We start from the raw sequence: 22226 nt of genomic DNA on the forward strand, positions 1-22226 counted from the left end.
AATATATGACCATGTGAAGGTTCTTGCTTTTTAATCTATTTTTAGTAGTTCTTTCTTTATATAGTAGAGAGATCAGTCGTTTGTCACAAATTGCCAGTCTTTTTCCTCACGTCTGAGTTTGTCTTTTAACTTTGCCTTTGGTTGTCTTTACCAGAAAATTTTTATTTTTATATCGTAAAATTTATCAGCCTACTAAGACTTTTAGATTTTGAATCGTAGTTAGAAAAGCCTTCCCAAATCCAGAGTTGTAAGGAAGTTCACCTTTGTTTATTTTTATTTTATTTTTTTCCCATTTAGTATACTGATTGTTTTTTAATTTAATTTTTATTGGAGTATAGTTGATTTACAATGTTGTGTTAGTTTCAGGTGTACAGCAAAGTGAATCAGTTATGCATATACAGCCTGTGTTTATTTTTAATTTTTCATTTTTTACTCTTCAATTTTGATCCATTTGAATTTCATCCTTGTGTGAGATTTGTAGTATGGATCCAACTTTTTTCCCAGGTGGAAAATGAGTTGTCCCAACCTCATTTATTGAATGAGTCTATAACTTCTCCATTGATACCAGTTGCCACATTTATTATCAAATTATATATAATGTATAAATATTATATTACATAAAAGATGCCCCTGTCCTTTTTTTTCCCCCATTATTCCATTCTTCATTCTTATATTTTTTCTCAGGTGGTTATTTCTATATGTGAGAACAGTTAATTTCTGTATATTAATTTTGTACCCCACTTCTTTACTGGGAATGCCTCTAGCATGTCCCCATTAAGATTGATGATTAAGAAATATATTTTGTGGTAATGGTATTATATCTTTGAGGGTTCGTGGTTGTTAATAATCTTGCCATTGGGGCTAATAGGATTTTTTGGTTGTTTTTTTTTGGCCACACCGTGCTGCTTGTGGGATTTTATTATAGTTCCCGACCATGTGTGAACCCGGGCCCTCCTCAGTGAAAGTGCAGAGTCGTAGCCACTGGACCGCCAGGGAATTCCTAGGGTTTCTGTTCCGATTAAGGATTTTGTACCTCAACCAGCTTTTGGGCCATTTTTACTTCAGTGTTGAATCTTAGCTTCTGATGATCTTTTTTCTGTACTTAATTTTTCCTATCAAAGTAATACATAGACTTGGTTCAAATAGCTAGTAGACTAGGTTTAATAAAAGTAATATTCCCCAACCCACTTTTCCTCACCTTCAATCTTGTCATTTAGCAATCAGTTTAAACATTTCTGCTTTTGGTTATTTTGATAGCTATTTCCATATACTATATAAAAGACATTCTATTTCTTGTCTTTTGATTTCTTCCTCAGCCTTATACAGTTGTAACACTAACCTCAGTTCTTTGGTCACAGGAAATTTGAATCATTATACTTGAATCTCCATTTTTGTTTCATTAACTGTAGACAGTATCTTTTGACTCCTCACTTTTAAGATTAGGACCTTAATATCCACTCTCTCCACTTCACTCCTTCTACATTTTTATATTGCCAAGACTGATGACACTTATAGTTTGTTCTGGGACAGTTATTAAGCCTTACTTGATTTATTTCTAGGTTAATTCTAAGAGTTGAAAACCAATGAATAGTTTTTACATTTCTATGAGTAATGACAGTGTTTTTCATCATAGAGCTATGTAGAGTGCTAGAGTTAAATATCCTCTGTGGATTTTATTACTACCTCTGGCCACTCAATGGGAAATGCTCCTGGAATTAAGTTTATTCTTTAATTCAACAAATGTATGTTGTATATCTTCTGTACGCACCAAATATCATTCAAGGCATTGGATATTCAGAAGTTAAAAAGGTAAAAATCCCTGTTCTCTCGGAGCTTACGTTCTACTAGAGGGAGATAAACTAATGGATACATAAACACAGTGTATCAGATGGTGACAAATGCTTGGAAAAAGATAGTGGGTTGAAGGGGAACATAGAGTTTAAAGGGATAGGAATGGGGGCGATTGTATCACCTTCTGCACAGCCTACATATTCCTGCAGGGACAGGAATGTGTGGGGCTTCTTGAAGTGATTCACGTAAATGGAGAAAAAGGACCCAATGAGATCTCCTGATAGTCTCAGTAAAGGTGATAATTTCAAGAGTTCTTCTTCTTCTTCTTTTTTTTTTTTTTTAATTTATTTATTTATTTAGCTGCGCTGGGTCTTAATTGAGGCATGTGGGATTTTTGTTGCCGCATGTGGGATCTTTAGTTGCAGCATGCAGGATCGTAGTTGCGGCATGTAGGATCTAGTTCCCTGACCAGAATTCCGGCCCTCTGCATTGGGAATTCAGAGTCTTAACCAGTGGACCACCAGGGAAGTCCCAAGAATTCTCCTTTTTTTAACATTCAGTAGTCTCAAGTTTTCCAAGCTTCTGAACATACCAAAACATTCATATTTTTTTTGTCAGATGACATCTCTCCTAATGTCATCTTTTTGTTCCACTTTGGGGGGATACTTTTTTAGACCTGCTGCAAAGTGACTGCTGTAGGACTTAAGATTGCTTTCATTGTTTGGATCCACCACTTACTGGATCTGATGTCTTTCTCCTTTTTGCTTTACTGTTTCATTTTGCAGGAATATAATCTCAAGTAATTTACTCGGAAAGAATGTGTGGAAGTCAATTTTGCATCTTTGCATCTTTGAAAATGTCTTTTATTTTCATAGTTCCCAGTAGTTTTGTGAGTTAAGAGAATTCTAGATCCAAATAGGTTTCCTCTAAACCTTTAAAGTTCTTGCTTCACCGTACTCCATGACATATTGTTGCTGTTGAGAATTCAGTCTGGTTTAATATCTTGTTTCTTTGTAGATGCACATAAATATATATATATGTGCGTATATATATATTTTTTGTTCGTTTGTTCATTTTTTTTGAGCCTTTTGCTCTAGGCCCTATTGGTTTGGAGATTTTCTTTTTTCAACTCTGGGATATTTTCTTGTATTATTTTTTGTTAGGTTTCTTCTCTTCATTTTTTTCCTCATCTGCTTAATAACTACTGTTATGTTAGTCCAACATTGGACATTGGTCCTCTGTGGCACTTGCCTTTTCTCTCATTTTTCTTTGTCTTTTTTGCGCTCCCCTTTTTTTTTAAATTTTATTTTAATTTTGTATTTATTTATTTATTTATTTATTTATGGCTGTATTGGGTCTTCGTTTCTGTGTGAGGGCTTTCTCTAGTTGCGGCAAGCGGGGGCCACTCTTCATCGTGGTGCGAGGGCCTCTCACTATCGCGGCCTCTCTTGTTGTGGAGCACAGGCTCCAGACGCGCAGGCTAAGTAATTGTGGCTCACGGGCCTAGTCGCTCCGTGGCATGTGGGATCTTACCAGACCAGGGCTCGAACCCATGTCCCCTGCATTGGCAGGCAGATTCTCAACCACTGCGCCACCAGGGAAGCCCCCCCTTTTTTTTTTCCTGAGAGATTTTATTCTTTTTATCTTCCATCCTTGCAATTTTATTTAGGCAAACATTAAAAAAATTTTTTGAATAGCTTTCTTGTTCTCTGGTTTTTCATAGCATTCTGTTTTTATTTTGTATTATCTTGAGTCTCTTCCATGATATTTTTGGTAAACATTTGTTGTGAAAACACATAATAAAATAAAAAACATAATTAGCTCGCAAATAGTTACATATCCAAAAGACAGTTTCTTATCTAGTAAAAACTATGCTCTAGCCACGAAGGACTGGAATAGCATCACTGATGTCTCACCTAGGTTTTTTTTTTAAAAAAAGTTTTATGAAGATCCACATCATATAATTCAGCTTTTTTTTTTTTTTTTTTTTAGTATATTCACAGAAAACTATGGAACTGTTGCCACACACAATTTTAAATACTGTTTCATCTGCTTAGCAAGAAACCTGTTCTCTTTAACTCTAACCTTCCTACCACACTACCCCTATCCTCTAAGTCCTAAGCAACAACTAATCTACTTTCTTTCTTCATAGGTTTGCCTATTCTGGCATTTTGTAAAAACGAGAATATAATATGTGGTCTTTGTGACTGGCTTCTTTCAGTTTACATGTTTTCTAGGTTCATACATGTTGAAGCATTTATGAGTACTTCCTTCCTTTTTATTGTCAAATAATGTTTCAAGGTAGGAATATGTCACATTTTGTCCATCTACTCATTGGTTGATGGACATTTGAGTTGTTTCCAGCTTTTGGCTTTTATGAATAATGGTGCTATAAAAATTCATGTACAAGTTTTTATGTGGATATATGTGTTTTGTTTTTTTTTTTTGGCCGCACTGCGTGGCTTGTGGGATCTTAGTTCCCCAACCAGGGATCGAACCTGCATCCTTGGTAGTGAAAGCACGGAGTCTTAACCACTCTACTGCCAGGGAATTCCCGGATATATTTTTGTATTTCTCTTGACTATATACCTCAGGGTAGAATTATAGGGTCATGTGATTACGTTATGCTTAATCATTTAAGAACTGCTTGAATGTTTTCCAAAGTGACTACACCATTTTACATTCTCTCCAGCAGTGTATGGGACTTCCAATTTTTCACATCCTCCCCAGCGCTTAATATTGTCTGACTTTTTGATTCTAGCTATCCTAACGAGTATGAAATGTATCTCATTGTGGTTTTTGAATAGCATTTCCCTGATTACTAATGATATGAGGCATCTTTTCATGTGCTTATTAGCCATTTTAAAATTTTCCTTTGAGAACTGTCTCTTTGTGTCCAGTGCCTATGTAAAAATTGGGTTGTCTTTTTATCATTGACTTCTAAGAGCTCTTTATATATTCTAGATTCATATTCCTTATCAGATATATGATTTGCAAATATTGTATCCTACTTTGTGAGTTGTTACTTTCTTGATGGTGTTCTTTGAAGCACAAAAGACTTTAATTTTGATGAGGTTCAGTTTATCTTTTTTGTTGTTGTTCGTGTTTTTCATGTCATATCTAAGAATCCATTGCCATATCTGCCGTCATGAAGATTTACTACTGTGTTTTCTTCTAAGAGTTTATAGTTTTAGCTCTGTGTTTAGGTCTTTGATCCATTTTGACTTACTTTTGTATATGGTGTGGACCCTTCCCTTTTAAGGTCCACTCAGCTTTTTGTGGTATTGTTATACATGTTACGTTTATACATTTTACAAACCTAGCAATACATTATTAAAGTTATTTATATAATTCTCTGTTATTTAAAAAAGTTGAGAGAAGAAAGTCAATCAAGTGCATGCTTGTAGCTTTTGGGTAGTAACTTTTATTTTATTATTCTGGTTCTCTTCGTTTGTTCTTGTGCATTTGAGTTATCATCTGGAATCATTTCTTTAGCCCAATACTTACACTGTTGCTTCTGCCTACCTCATTTGTGCTATTTTCAGATATATTACATTTTTATATATTAGGCTCACCCCCCCCCCCCCCCCCCCACACACACACAGGGTAAATAAGAAACTTGGAAACAGGCATTTTCCTGATGGAGAGAAAGAAGTAGGAGAGAGGGTAAATATCAAAATTGCAAAGATTGAGTAGGTAGTTATTGCAACAGTCTGCCTGAAGTTTTGGGAGACATTAAAAACTGATGCAGGATGAAATGAAGGGACTTCTATTAATCAGGAGAAGGAATATTCGACAGGTTAAAGATCTTAATGAGAGTTGGGGAAAGTCTGGGTTTGCTATTGTGGTTGGTGGGAATTGCAGTAAAATAGGGATGCACAGGCTGTGGACCATCCTTGAAAGCCAATTTGAGTTTGAAGTAAATTAATTTATAATGATTCCATTTTGTATGATTACCATAGGTATCATAGAGATGTCATCAAGTATATTAATAATGAAGCATTTATTAAGTATTATTTTTCCTCGAGGATGATTTTAGCTTGATACATTATCTACTCATTCCATAGTAGTTCTGATTGTTTGTAAACTATTTCTTTGTTTATTTCATCAAAAATACTTTATACATTTTGTAAGAAATTCAAACAGGATATAAGTCTTAAGTGGAAAGAGGAAACCCTTGTCTCTCTGTAAACCAATATATTATTTTCTTTAGTGTCTGGACTGTTTTCTGATTATTTGGGAAAGGGAAAATAAGAAGAGAAAAAGATAAACTTTCTTTTCTAATAAGAGTTTGATGGTATTTATCAATCAGTGATAGACATTCCCTAAATTTGGATGCAAATTCAATTTGTTGCTTGATGCCTTTATGAACTACCCTATTTAAAAAATTATAGCCTCCCTCTCCTCCTCCTTCTGTTTTTCTTTTTTCTCTGTAGAACTTACCATATTTTTACTTCATCAGATGTAAATTGCATGAGTATAGGGATCTTAATAAATATTTGCCAAATGAATGAGTGACTGTGTATATTTTCTACTGAGCTAATAGTAGATATGATGCTCAGAATGTGTTTTTAAAAGCCCTTTGCTGCTGTAATGATTTTAAGGATTTTACTCTCTTTAAATAGGAGAAAGAAGCATGCCATTCATAGTAGTGACACAACTTCTTCTGATGAAGAACGCTTTGAAAGAAGGAAATCAAAGAGCATGGCAAGAGCAAGAAATAGGTTAGTAGAGTTTTAATTATTATTTCCATGATAGAAAAAAGGAATAGCAGTTTAAACTTTTTGAATGTGATTCTTAACCTGTACTACCATTTTGCTAACAGTGATACTTAACACATATTTTAGTCTAGAGTAATACACTGACTTGGTATTTACTTAGTAATTTTTAGAGTAGAAATCTAACCTTGGGAAACTTCCCATAAATACTTACTTTGTAAGTACTCAATAAAATAGTGTGTGGGAAGGTAAAGAAAGAGCCAGGGGAAGAGGCCAGCCTCTTGGACAGTCTCTTCTTCAGTACATCTCCTCTAATCCAAATCCATTTAATGAGGTTGATTTTAGATGCTTATAATTATTATAGCACTCAAGAGTAAGATTTTGTTTTTAATGGAATTATTTCAGGAGCCCTTGGGTTTTGTTGGAAAACTTGTTTTAGCTTTGGTTTAATGAGTGCTTCTGGTGGTCTTTGCTTAACTAGAGTCAATGACTCATTGCTACATGGTTCACTAAAATCTTGAGAGTTTTCAGTGGGGGAGAGAATCAGTATTTTGTCTAGTAAGTTATTAAAGCATCAAATTATAATTTATTCTTTAAAATTTAAGTTAATTTTCTAGCTTATATTTATAATACTAGCGGTACATTTTATTTAGAAATTTTACGTTTAGGAAAGCATTTCTATAATTTGGCATTATATATCTATTGTAGAAATACCAAGTTTTCAGTTAGCTGGTCTTGGAAACAAGTTTGGGTTGGTGTAGATTGTATGCTAAAAAGAGTTCCACATGTGGATGATGGAAAGAAAATGTAAGAGAAAAATCTAAGTTTAAATGAAAGAATTTAATGCCTCTTTAATCTGAACTATTCTGTTACCTGCTTTGGAAATAGATTTTTAAAGTAAGTTAGGATTCAGAAATGTCAGTGAAAGTACATTCATTGTAGAAGCTATACTTTTTTTAGGCTATTTATGTCATCTTTTGGTGTTTATGCAGTGTTAAAACAGGAAGTAGATTATATTTTCTTAAGGGTAATTACATTAATATTGTATAGGATTTTAAGTAGCTAAAAATGTATTTTAAGGTAGTTACACAAAAGATAATGCTTAGTTTTCAAAATAGAGTCTAAAATTGGTTTCCCTTGAATAAAAGGGAGGGAAATTTATTTCTTCAATCATGTAAACTGAGTAGACATACCCACATAATATCTGAGGATAAATTTAAATGTTATGATAAAGCTTGAGTTCATTTAATGCCATGTATTTTAGTATTTATAGTAGGTATTTTTATTTTATGCTTATATAATGTGGAGTATCAGGTTTGTTAAGTTTTCTAATTTAGACTAGATTGGGCTTTTTGGACAAAGAGATTCATGATCTTATTTGCTTTCTCTAGTGAATAAATTTATTTCTGTCCTGTTGAAAAGAATTTAGGAAAAATAGTTTAAAAATATGAAATCTCTTGGCATTTTCTGGGTTATGAGAAAAGGGAGGAAGATGAAAATGTGTCAACAAAGATTTAAACTTGCTTATGACATTAAGAATATGAAACTTTTAATGCTATCTACTTGAACGTTTATGAATTTCAGATGTTTGCCTATGAACTTAAGAGCAGAAGATTTAGCTAGTGGTATTCTCCGAGAACGTGTCAAAGTGGGTGCAAGCTTGGCTGATGTTGATCCAATGAACATTGATAAATCAGTAAGTTTTGTAAATGTTTTTCTATAAATAGTTTTTTTTTTTTTTAAAGGTCATTACTTGTTTCTAACGCAACACACAATAGAAGTAGAAGATCACCATTGTTAGTGGGGTTTTTTTTTTGTTCTTTAGTCACGCGGCAAGCGAGATCTTAGTTCCCCAACCAGGGATTGAACCCGTGCCCCCTGCAGTGGAAGTGCAGAGTCCTAACCACTGGACCTCCAGGGAATTCCCCAAAGTATAGTTTTTTGAACTCTGTTTAACTTTATATATGAACTTTATGTTTAAGCTTCAGTTCCTGCTGCAGGCATGTATTTTGGAATCATAAGATTATCTCATAAATTAAAAAGAAATCTATATACGGTTAAAATTATTTTGTAATAAACTTTTCCACTTCTTTCCAAGGTGCGGTTTGATAGCATAGGTGGATTGAGCCATCATATTCATGCACTAAAGGAAATGGTAGTATTTCCACTTTTATATCCAGAAATTTTTGAAAAATTTAAAATTCAGCCTCCAAGGTGAGTAATGTCCTAGATGTTTATTTTTATTACTGTTAATTTATCAAATTTCAATTAGTAGGTGATTATAAATCTAAATATTATTTATAAATATTTCATATGTATTTATTTGATGTGTTATAGCAATGAGAATTAGGAATGAAATTTTATTATTTAGGGCTCAAAAGCTGTGGTACTAAGTGTGTTCTTGAAGTTTATATTTCAGCATTTAAGAGTCAGACACAGAATGAGACTCTTTACGCAGGCCTTGAATTTACAAGTGGATTGCCTAAGTGGATTTTCCTTAATTTGGTTTCCTAATAGCATTCAGTTTGATACGGTATACTGGTTAGTCTTTGAAAGCACAGTTTCAGCGAAGTGTTTCTTTGACTCATTGATGTGGTATTTCTGAAATGGTAAGCTTGATAGTTTATTTTTATGATCAGGTTAATTGTGTTTGATCATGAGGTGGTTAGCTAGTTAACTATTAGGAAAGGCTGAGAAATTATGTCAAAGGAAATTGGGCAGAATAAAATACTTTGAAGATGTGCATATAGACTTAAACTGCGAAATATCCCTTTTTATTTCTAATTTATTATTCATGTGTTTCTAATTTATTATTCATGTGTTTAAGGATGTAGAAAATCTTGTTAAAGAGTCATCTTCTATTTGAGTGGGTTAAGAGTTGGCCTGTAATTCTGCAGTGGCTTTTAGAAATCATAGTAGCAATTTATTTACTTCTTATATGATATAACTTGAATTTTAAAAATAATTGTTATTTTTTTCAAAGCCATTAAAGTAGTATAGCTTTGGGAGAAACTTTAAAAAATGGAGTGATAAACAAAAAGTATTATAAGCAGAAAGTAATCCTACTCCTTAGGGATGAACAGCTTTCTTTTATATATGTATGCATATATTAAGTTTATATTTTGCCTGTATTCACATTTAAACATTTAATATAAATGAGATTATTCAATAATACCCTTATGTAACTTTATTTTTCACTTTACAATGTATTATAGACACCTTTCCATATCAATAAATAATGTATTATTCTTTTTGACATCATACTAGTGTTTAAATTACAGATGTAGTGGTGTATTTATCTGTCCCTTGTTAGTAGATAGCATTTAGGTTTTTAAAAAAATCTATCTTTATCACTTTCTTTTGATTATTTCTACATGATGTGATCTAAAATGTGAAATTTCTGGGTCATAGGGAAAGTACCTTTAAAATTTTGATGTAGCTTGCCAAATTACTCTCTACTCTGATTGAACTATTTCTTGTGTACCAAAGCTTGGTTCTTTGAGAACATCCTTGAGGACTCTCAACAAAGTGAAACTTTTGTCTGTATACTACAAAAAGCTATATCAGTGTCTAATAATAAAAAAATATACATTAGTACAGAATTATATGGGAGGTGCATGCTTTTGTATTGGTTATTAGTGCTGGTGGTAACATTTATCTACTTTTATTGATTCTTTATTCCTCTAGGGGCTGTTTGTTTTATGGCCCTCCTGGCACAGGTAAAACCTTGGTTGCCAGAGCGTTAGCTAATGAGTGCAGTCAAGGAGACAAAAAGGTGGCTTTTTTTATGCGAAAAGGAGCAGACTGTCTAAGTAAGTGGGTTGGCGAATCTGAGCGGCAACTTAGGCTTCTTTTTGATCAGGTAAGTGAAGTCAGGTAATATGAGAATATCTTCTTTAGAATACCTCACACGTTTGGTCTATAAATACAAACTGTTCATGAAGAGTCATATTTTCCAATCAATTCCAGTCAATTTCCAATGTTAAATTTAGGATCAGTAATATGAATTTGTATGCCTTAGAGGTACTTAATAGCAGTTTCACTAATTTAAGATGATTCACAAAATATTTACTGAGGTGGCTACTAGGCATATAATACCATGTTAAGTGCTTTTGAGAACCCTGGATATAACATGTATATCACTAGATTATAATCTAACTGAGGAAGTAGAACAAGCATAAAAAGTTAAATATCTGTGCAAGAAATCTCAGCAAGCAGTATATTATTTATTTTCATGAGTTGTAAATATGGTACTGGAAGAACTCAGTATTAAGTGAATGCTTTTAAAAGGCAGAGTAAGGTAAGTGAATAATATCATGTAGGCTGTAACTTTAAAAATATCATTTCCTAATACTTACAAAAATTAGTCCTGTTATAAATTTACTTTTAATTGTTTGAGCTACTGAAGGAAGTCAGTCATACTTGGTAATGCAACTTATATTTTGTTATGTCTAAGGAAATTCACATGACATTTAAAAAAATGCTTTCAGCAAGCGTTTGTTGAAGACCCATTACTGAGTTGATGTGTATCAAAGTCCTTTGTAATTGGTAAAGCACTTCAAATATTATTTTTAGTTATATTAGTATTAAAAACTGCTGTGTTCTAGGTAATGGGGGCTCTAGAAAGAGGAATAAAGTAAAATTCTTAGCCTCAAGGTGCTCAATGTCTATTGGGAAGTCAAACATATGCAGTCTTCATGTTTCAAGAGAATTTAATAATAATTGGAAAATAATATAAAATAACATTGGTGGATTAGGGAAGAGTTAGCTTGGGAATGCTGGCAAATTGTCCATGAATTAATTTTAAATTTTTGACAGAGTTATTCCTTTTACCACTTCCTACTGGGATAGGAATGTCTCTTGGTTTCATTCAAAACCATAGCATAAATCTGTTTTTTAAATCTATATTTACTTTATTTGTTTCATAGTTTTCTTTGTGGGTAAGAGTATTTGAAATGTTTGCTTTCTTTTTAAAAAAACTGCTCATAGTCATTTTTGTCTTTTTAAGTGTAAAGAGTCTACATTCCTAAATTAAGTATATGTTCTATTCACTAAATGAAATGAAGGAGGTACAGTCGGCCTTCCATATCTGCTGGTTCCACATCCACGGATTCAGGCAACAATTTCGTCTCCGGTTGGTTGAATCCACAAGTGTGGAATCCATGGGTATGTAGGGCTGACTGTGCTATGCTATTTTATATAGGGGACTTGAGCATCCTCGTATTTTGGTATCTGCGGGGAGTCGTGGAACCAGTCTCCCATGGATACTGAGGGATGACTGTACAATATATTGGCTAAGAGTTAGGCCTTTGGTGTCAGGAAAGTGTTAGTTTATATCTGGCTTTACTAGTAAGTATGTAACTTTAAGTAAATGAAAGCATCTGATCCTTATTTGCCTCCTCTATAAAATGGGGGAAATAATACCTATCTAACTGGACTACTGTGAGTTTTCACCGAAAAGGAAGTGTATACAGTTGACCCTTGAACAATACAGGGGTTAGGGGCACTAATCTCTGTGCATTTGAAAATCTGTGTATAACTTTTGACTCCCCGCAAACTTAACTACTAATAGCCTACTGTTGATAGGAAGCCTTACCAATAATATAAACAGCACGTATGTTTTGTATTACGTACTATATACTGTATTCTTACAATAAAGTAAGCTAGAGAGAAGAAAATGTTATTAAGAAAATCATAAAAGATTTACAGTACTGTACTATATTTATCACAACCAAAATTTTACGTTGCCTGAATACAAGATGAATTCTCTCTCTCAGCCTACATCAATATTGTCTTATATGATACAAAACACTGTAGATGTTATACATATTACTAACACTAGACATCAAGAATGAAAAGATAATATGAAAAAGAAATTCATATTTATTACAGGTATAATGATTCATGCATTGATAACAAAGAAGCAGCAGTATGATTGTTTCATGGTAGCCTAGCCTCTACACTAGTGAATGAATTGTTATAGAATTTTTATGGCATACACAAATTACAGTCATATTCATAATACAGTAATGGAAACGTTATATTAGGAAAAAAACTCTTACCTGTGATGATTGGCTGATATGCAGCTTCTCCAATTACGAGAGAAGGGCATGCTGTATAGTAATATAGTTCTCTGAAAGCAAAGGTATAAAACTGTAAGAAAATGAACACATTATTAATTTTTTATTAAATATCACTCACCTTATACCTATGTAAGGATATGCTGGCCATTTCAGTACAAGTCTTGCACACGACAGTCTACACAGTGAATACTTTAAGTGGTAATTATGACAAAAATGTCTCCTACAGTTCTTGCTGTACAGTTACTAGATTTTCACATGAAGACACTGGCACACATACATAATAGAAAGTTTATTAACTGTACAGAATGATGATTGTTTACTATTCATTAAATGGAAGTGGATTATCATAAAGGTCTTCATCTTTGTCACTTTCATGTTGAGCAGGCTGAGGCGGAGGAGGAAGAGGAGGGGTTGGACTTGCTGTCTCAGGGGTGGCAGAGATGCAAGAGGTGGAGGAGATGCAAGGGGCGGCAGGAGAGACAGGCACACTTGGTGTAACTTTATGAAAATACATCATAATTTCTGCTTGACTTTTTTGCTTTTTCATTTCTCTAAAAATGTTTCTGTATGGTACCAATCCTTCTTCCACTGTTTGCTCTAGTCTCAGTGCCCATATCATAGACGGGTCCACGTGGTAAAAGCAGTCAAAAGCAGTTTTGAGTAATTGGAACCTTTCTGCCAGATTGTCTAAGGTCAGTTTGTTTTCTGGCACTGCTTCTTCTACATCTTCTTTCTCATTGCCTGGCACTAGTTCAGAAGCACTCATATCCATCTTCTGGATATTTCGTCTTCTGTGAGTGCCTCCGGTGTTATGTCTGTTAGCTCTTGAGTTTCTCCAAGATGCATATCTTGAGGCCCTTCATGCCCCACCTTTTTTTTGCCATATCTACAATCTCTTTTGTGATTTACTTAATTGGCTCTGTCATAAATCCTGTGAAGTCACCTGCAGTATCTGGACACAGTTTTCTCCAGCAGGAATTTATTGTTTTGGGCTTGGTGGCTTTCATGACTCTTTCTAACAATAATGGAGAGAAATGGTGTAACCCTTCCAGACATTCATGATGTTCTCTCTTTTGGGGCTCTCTTCCATAGTGTTGACAATCCTTTCCATAGTGTCCTGTCTGTAATGAGGCTTATAAAAGTCCTTATGAACCCCTGATCTAGAGGCTGAATTAGAGTTGTTATGTTTGGGGACAAGTAGACCACTTCGACATCTTTGGTATTGAACTCATCGAGTTCTGGGTGGCCAGGGGCATTGTCCAATATCAAAAGAACTTTAAAAGTGGGTCTCTTACTGGAAAGATGCTTCCTCACTTCAGGGATGAAGCATAGATGGAACCAATCCAGAAAAAGAGTTCTCATTGTCCAGGCTTGGTTGTACAACCAAAAGATTGGCAGCTGGTGTTTATCTTTTCCCTTTAAGACTCGGGGGTTAGCAGCTTTATAGATAAAGGCAGTCCTGATCGTAAACCCGACTGCATTTGCCCAAAACAGTAGAGTTAACTTATCCCTTCCAGCCTTAGATCCTGGTGCTCATTTCTCTTCTTTATGAATAAATGTGAATAGGGCACTGTTGTCTGCATTAAAAACCTGTTCAGGCAGATAGATACCCTTTCTCATCAATGGTTTTCTTAATTGTGTCTGGGAACTTGTTTGCTGCCTCTTGGTCAGCAGACGGTGCTTCTGTTACCTTGACTTTTTTTTTTTTTTTTTAATTTTTAAAAAAATGTTTATTTTTTTTCAAAGAAAAATAGCAATAGCCAATTGGAAACCTACTTATTCTTCAACTCCAATTTTGTTTTCTTTAAATTTAGAAGTGACTTACTGATTTACTATTTTAAACAAACCGCAGCACTTCCCTGGTGGTCCAGTGGTAAAGAATCCGCCTTACAGTTCAGGGGACACGGGTTTGATCCCTGGTCAGGGAATTAAGATCCCACATGTCGTGGGCCACTAAGCCCCTGCCAGAGCTCGTGTGCCTCAGCTAGAGAGCCTGCACGCCGCAAACTACAGAACCCATGCGCTCTGGAACCTGCGCGCCACAACTACAGAGCCCATGAGCCCTGGAGCCTATGCGCCACAGCTAGAGAGAGAAAAACCCGCATGCTGCAACTAGAGAGAAGTCCGTGCGCTGCAACGAAGAGCCCCCGTGCCGCAACAAAAGGTCCCTCATGCCTCAACGAAGATCGCGCGTGCCGCAACTAAGACCCGATGCAGCCAAAAATAAAATAAATAAATGTTTAAAAACAAACAAACCCTCCCTTTTCCCTGTAAATGTTTACCATCTACTTATGCTGAATCCTTCCAAGGAGATTGCTCCAGCGTATATCTCCAGGTCCTCGCTTTGCTCCTTTTACCAAAAAATGCAAAACACAGTTCCATCATGCATCTGAAGGGCTCCAATCATCAAAAATAGGAAAAAAAAAAAAACTTTGGAATAGCCAGTTAACTTGAATAAAAAAAAAAATCCACACGAATGCCTTTTGGTTGGGGCAGGAATTCACTCCTGTGTTCCTGGTAATATGATCCAGCTCCATAAATCCTTGTAAGTCATCCTCCCTATCCTATGCACATACCTCTATCTAAAATTATTTGCTGGCATTAATTTCTACAGGTTTAGATTTTTCATCTTCCTTTTGCTTTAAGTTTTCATAGAATGACCTTGCTTTTTCTTGAGTTATATTAGAGTATACAAGAATGCTTTTCTTATATCCTGCATCCACATAAAAGCTGCATTTTCAATATGAGATAAAAAGGTATTTTGCAAGAAGTTCAAGGTTTCACACCTGTTGGTGTAGCTGCAACAAGAGCTTCAGGGATTTCCTTTTCTTCTTCTTTTTTTTTAAATACCCCTTACGCTGGATTCATTTATCTTGAAATGGCCGCAACTGCAGCTGCAGACCTAAATCTACAGTACATATCAAGCAATTCAACTTTTTCTTGTAATGTCATGCCTTTTCTTTGCTTCTTGGGGGCACTTCCAGCATCAGTAGTGGCACTTTGTATAGGTCCCATGGTGTTATTTAAAGTTTTACCATATTGCAGTAAACACAAAGAAAAATTTGCAACATCACTTTAAGTAAAGAGAGATCACTTTTTACTGTGATATGTAATTTACTGGAGAGAGGAACTGCTCACGAGGAGAAGATTAGCATCACATGGCATTTTAAGCGGATACTCGCAACACTTGGAGTTCAGCACAATAGCAACAGGAGGTGGCTATGAAATTATTACAGTAGTACAGTATGTACCACAGTTAATTTTATGCAGTTATGATTTAATATTGCATCTTTGTTTACATTTCTCTCGACTATAAATGGAGCAGGTACAGTGTTTATTCATGTAAGTTTTGATAAATTTTAACTTTTTATAATAGATTTGTGTATATTTTATGGTAGTAAATGATAAAATAGACTAGTATCTACGTATATTTTATACACCCATGACACACTTTATTCTTAATTTCTTCACTATTTCTAGGCTACCCAGTTCATCTGTGAGTTTTTTCAAATTGTCATAAATCTCCCCCAAAATATTTTCAATATATTTACTGAAAAAAAATCCATGTATACAAAGGTCAACTGTAAAGTGCTTATCACAATAGCTGGTGTTAAATACACTGTACTTCCTTTTTGCAATTGTGTGAGGCCATAGTTCTAAAAAAGAGCTATGTTTCATATATGTAAAAGTAATGATTAAATCTTTACTCTTCTTCTCTTATTACGTAATTCTAGCCTCATAAAGTTTTTTTTTCAAAAAAACCGAAGTTTTGTGGTTGAACTGTCTTTCATTTAAAGTTATTAGAGGGACTTCCCTGGTGGCACAGTGGCTAAGAATCCATCTGCCAATGCAGGGGACATGGGTTCGAGCCGTGGTCCGGGAAGATCCCACATGCCGCGGAGCAACTGAGCCCATGCACCACACCTACTGAGCGTGTGCTCTAGAGCCCGTGAGCCACAACTACTGAGCCCATGTGCCACAACTACTGAAGCCTGCTTGCCTAGAGCCCATGCTCTGTCCACAACAAGAGGCCACTGCAATGAGAAGCCCGTGCACCACAATGAAGAATAGCCCCTGCTCGCCGCAACTAGAGAAAGCCCGCGTGCAGTAACAAAGACCCAATGCAGCCAAAAATAAATAAATAAATTAATTAATTAAAAAAAATAAAATTATTAGAGAACACTGGAAGTTTAATGAATATCGTTATCAGTAAGGGAGAAATGAAAAATTTGTATCCATTCTTTAATAAGCTGACCTTCCTGTGAACTAAGAATTTGCTTTAAGTAATTTTGAAATGAAAATAAACTATATTAATTTGAGTAAGTTATATAACAGTTTTCATTTGTAATCTAATATTTATTTACCTTAAATCAAATTCCTACATAGATCCGAGATTTAGTGAGAAAAATAACACTGTGAAAGTACCAGAAGAAAACTCAGGAGAATTTCATTTCTAATCTCAGAGTAGGGAAAGTCTAACTATGGAAGAAAAGAATCCACTATATAAAATCTTTTTTTTACATTCTGCGTGGCAACAGAATATGGGAAGCAAAACCAAAAGATGATACCCTTTGTAGAAAAATATTTTCATTTCCCTTCATAGAGAGAGTCTAATTTTTAAGTAAATACAGCTCCTAGAAATCAGTAAGCAGAAGACCAATGATCCAATAGAAAAATTGGCAAAGGATATGAACAGAACTTGTGTAGAAAAAGCAATATTAATGGCTCTTTTAAGATATGAAAAATGCTCATCTTCCTTGATAATAGAAATAAAAATTAGAATGAAAATGAGGTAACATCTTTTATCTTAAAAAGTTAGTCAAGAACAAGAAGTTTGATAATAAATTGTTGGTGAGCAATATTTCTGGTGAGAAGGGTAAATTGATACATCAGTGGAAGGTAATTTGCAAGTATCTAAATTAGGAATGACACATGCCTTTTGAACCATTAGTTCCACTTTTATAATTTTTTATATTGATATGTTTATACTCATGTGAAATGTTAAATGTACACAGATATTTGTTCAAGCATTGTTGATAATAGGAAAAGATTGAAAACAGCTTAAATGTCCATGAGTAGGGGACTCGTTTAATTACGGCACATCCATACAGTGGGGCATTTTGTAGCTGTTAAAAAAGGATGCAGCAGATCTTTATGTACTTACATGTAAGCTAATTAAAATATATCAATAACATAAAATAGGCTGTGTTATACAATAAAAGCAATATGTATAGTGTGTTTAAATGTGTTTAAAAAATTGTGTGTTTAAAAATACATGTTTGTGTTATGTGTATAAATGACATGTATGGAAGAATAAACAAACTGAAAACAGTAGTTGTCCACTGGGTGGAGACCTTGTGGTTAGAGTCTGGGGTGATAAGGAGCTTTCCTTTTTCCTGTATAATCTTTCTTACCTGCTGCATGTTGTACCATTTCCTTATATTACCTATTAAGAAAATACAGTAATTAAATTAAAAATGAAAACTAATACAATAAATAATGTTTGTTTTCTTTTTATACTAGGCATATTTGATGAGACCTTCTATAATATTTTTTGACGAAATAGATGGATTAGCTCCAGTTCGCTCTAGCAGGCAAGATCAGATCCACAGGTAATTTTTCCTAATCTGATTATGTTGAATTCTTTTCATTTGTTGACATCGTATTTAGATTTAGCCCTTGGATAAGTGCTATGAGGCTTATAAGGTGTGACCTCTGTCCTTGGGGAAGACTTCTTTCATTAGCACAGGGGTCAGCAGACCACGACCCATGAGCCAAATCTTCTCCCTGTTTTTGTAAATGAAGTTTTATTGGAACACAGCCATATTCATTGCTTTTTGCATTATATATATCTCCTTTTGCACTACAAGAGCAGAGCTGAGCGAGGGGTTGTGAGAGAAAGATCATATGACTTGCAAAGCCTTAACACATTTGCTTTCTGACCCTTTACAGAAAAAGATGCCTAATCCTGATTTAGCATAATGTTTTTGAAATTTATCCATGTCACATACACTAATATTTTGTTCCTTTTAATTTCTGAGTAGTAGTCCTTGGGCAACATGTGTGCCTCTGTGTGTATGTGTATGTCTGTATGTGTACCACAATTTGTTTAGTTCATCTGATAGAGATTTGGTTTGCTTCTATTTTTGGCTATTATGATAATGCTGCTGTGAACATTTGCATACACATTTTCATGGGACCACATGTTTTCATTTCTGTTGGGTAAATACCTTAGAGAGAAATGGCTGAATCCTATGGTAAATGTTTGTTTAAATTGATACTACTTTCCAAAGTGGTTTACCATTTTTTGTTTTTAACCTGTAATGTATGAGGATTTGGGATGCTTCTCATTCTTGCCAGCATTTCATATTTTTACTCTCTTTAACTGTTGCTATTCTAATGAGTGTGTAGTAGTGGATTAATTTTCATTTTTCTGATGACTAATAATATTGAGCATCTTTGCACGCACATATTGCTCATTTACATATTTTCTTTTGTGAAATGTCTGTTATAATATTTTACCCTTAAAAAAAAAGAGAAATCATATTGAATGTCTCATTGTAGTGTAAGATTTTTTTTATGTGCTCTTAAAACAAGCCCTTTGTCAGATCTATGTTTTGAAAAGTTTTCTACTAGTCTGGCTTGCCTTTTTCTTAAATATGACTTTTTGAAAATCAAAAGGTTTTAGTCTTGATGAAGCCCATTATGTAAATTTTTTTGGTATATATTTTTGTGTCTTGAGAATAATTGCCTAAACCAATTTGTCAACAATTCTATATTTTCTTCTAAAATATTAGTAGTTTTAGCCCTTAAATTTTGGTCAATGATTCGTTTTAAAGTTAACATTCATATGTCAGTATAAGGTAAGGGTTTGAGTTAATTTTTATAGCTAGTGCAAGGTATGGACTGAAGTTTACTTTTTCCATATTTTTTTTCCAGTCGTTCCAAGACCATTTATTGAAAAGGTTACCTTGTCTCCATTGAATTACTTGGCATCTTTGTCAGAAATTGACCATCAAGTTGTCTATTCCTAGACTTGTTAGTTGGTTCCATTGATCTTTAGGTTTATCCTTGTATCACTGACTTGATTACTTGGTAGATTTCTATTGAGTTTTATTAGTATAAGCCCCCAACCTTGTTCTTCGTAATTTTTTTTTCAGTGAGTCGTCAGAATTTATTTATGTGTTCATTAAATTTCAGGTATAATTGTAAGCAATTGTTAGCAAGCAGATAAAAAATTAACTTGCTATGTTGGTTTTAGAAATATTTTCTCATTATTAAGTTAAATCACCTCATAAGTTGAACATTTTAAAAAATAAGCGAAGTAAGACAATATGGAAAATTTAAGTAAAATTAGCACACAGAAATAATCACTCTTAACATTGTGTTACATTACTCTTTAATCAAAATTAGATCGAACTGTGAATTCTGCTTTGTAACATACTGTATTTGTAATAATTATTGTAAACAATTGTTATGTTATTAAGCATTAATCTACAATAAATTGACTATATTCTATGCCATTTTATGGAAGAATAAACCTTTAAATAATATTCTAATGTTAGATATGTAGATTGTTTCTATTTTTCAGTCTTTAGGCTTTGCTGCAATGAATAGCCTTATATCTACATCCCTGCTCGTATTCATGATTTTTTTTGTTTTTTTTCTGACAAATTTTTAAAATAATTTTTATATTTTTTATTGAAGTATAGTTAATTTACAATGTTGTGTTAGTTTCTGGTATATAGCAAAGTGATTCAGTTATACATATATATATTCTTTTTCATATTCTTTTCCATTATAGTTTATTATAAGATATTGACTCTAGTTCCCTGTGCTATCTATAGGACCTTGTTGTTTATCTATTTTATATATAGTAGTTTGTATCTGCTAATCCCAAACTCTTTTTTTTTTTTAACATCTTTATTGGAGTATAATTGCTTTATAATGTTGTTGGTTCCGTTGATCTTTAGGTTTATCATTATATCATTGACTTAATTACTTGAGAGATTTATAGAGTCTTATTAGTATAAGTCCCCAACCTTGTTCTTTGTAATTTAAAAAAAAATCTTTTTTAAAGGGCAGTTTTAGGTTTATGGCATAATTGAGAGGAAGGTACAGAGATTATTCCATTTACTCTGTGCCCGCACTGATGCACAGCCTCCCTCATTATCAACATCTTTCATCAGAGAGGGTACATTTGTTACAATTGAGGAACCTACATTGATTGACACATCATAATCACACAAAGTCTGTAGTCACTCTGGGTGTTTTGCATTTTATGAGTTTGGACAAATGTATAATAACGTGCATATATCATTATAGTATCATACAGAGTATTTTCATTGTCCTAAAAATCCTCTGTGCTCTACCAACTCATCCCTCCTTTCCCTCCCCACCCCACCACCTCAGTCCCTGGCACTAACGATTTTTTTTACTATCTACCCTTGCCCTTTCCATAATGCTATGTAGTTGTAATCATCCAGCATGTAATCTTTCAGGTTAGCTTCTTTCATTTAGCAATATGCATTATGACTTTTCTTAGCTTTTTGTTTGTTTGTTTGTTTTTTGTTTGCTTTAGGTTTAGTTTTCTTTTTTTCTAGATTATTCAGATGGAATTTTAGACTTCGACACTTTCTTTTCTAATATAAGCATTGAAAGCTATAAATTTCTTTTTAAGCACTGCTTTAGCTGCATCCCAGTTTTTGACCTCTTATATAATCAGTGTCCTATAGTTCAAAATAATTTCCAATTCCTCTTGTCATTTCTTCTTTGACACAATGAATATTTAGAAGTGTATTGTTTAGTTTACAAGTTGTGTTTTTTATCTTACTGTTTCTAATTTAATTTTTTAATTGAAGTATAATTAACATAAAACACTGTATTAGTTTCTCTAATTTAATTTTATTGTGGTCAGAAACAATAACTTTTAAGTCATTTTAAATTCACTGCAGTTTTCTTTATGTCCCAGGTATTGTCTGTCTTGTGAATTTGTATTCTGCTATTTGTGGTATAATATTCTCTATATATATCAAGTAAGGCAGGGTTATAATAATGTTATGCAGGATCTTTTGTGTTTTTACTGATTTTTTTTGTCTAGTTATTTCATGAACATTAGAGAGATGTGGTAAAATGTCCAACTATGATTGTAGAATTGTCTCTTTAATTCTGCCAGTTTTTGTTTCATTTATTTTGAAGTTTTGTTTTGGGTGCAAACACATTTATTATTCTGGATGTCTTTATTTTGAAGTTGCCTTCTTATTATGAATGCCCCTCTTTATCTTTGTTAATACTTTTTATTTTGAAATCTATTTTCATTAGAATCTAATGAAATGATTATCTAATGATTAGATAATGATTAAGCTAATCTAGACTTCTGATGTTTTTTGCTTGGTACATTTTTTTTCCCATTAACTTACTACCTACCTTTCAGTGTCTTAATATTTAGAGTATTACTTTTGTGGATAATATATAGTTGGGTCTTGTTTTCCTAACTGGACAATCTCTTCATTTTAATTTGAAAGTTTAATCCATTAATGTTTATGTAATCATACACAAATGATTTGGGGAATACCATTTCATGTTTGTTTTCTGTTTATGTGTGTTTTCTGTTTATGTTTTTCATTCTTGCTTT

The 22226-nt window shown here is 33.6% G+C and overlaps 1 protein-coding gene across 2 annotated transcripts in view; it reads left to right on the top strand.

Moving 5' to 3' along the window:
* ATAD2B (ATPase family AAA domain containing 2B) overlaps window positions 1-22226 on the top strand; it is a 168324-nt gene that overhangs the window by 41464 nt on the left and 104634 nt on the right. For both annotated transcript variants that reach the window (XM_082427416.1, XM_082427415.1), the window contains exons 9-13: window positions 6417-6515; window positions 8094-8205; window positions 8608-8723; window positions 10197-10371; window positions 18116-18204. In XM_082427416.1, coding sequence (XP_082283542.1) covers window positions 6417-6515; window positions 8094-8205; window positions 8608-8723; window positions 10197-10371; window positions 18116-18204 — 591 coding nt within the window. The remainder of the gene's footprint in view (window positions 1-6416; window positions 6516-8093; window positions 8206-8607; window positions 8724-10196; window positions 10372-18115; window positions 18205-22226) is intronic.

The sequence above is a fragment of the Balaenoptera physalus genome (assembly GCF_965194825.1).
Source record: "Balaenoptera physalus genome assembly, chromosome: 15".
Lineage (NCBI taxonomy): Eukaryota > Metazoa > Chordata > Mammalia > Artiodactyla > Balaenopteridae > Balaenoptera > Balaenoptera physalus.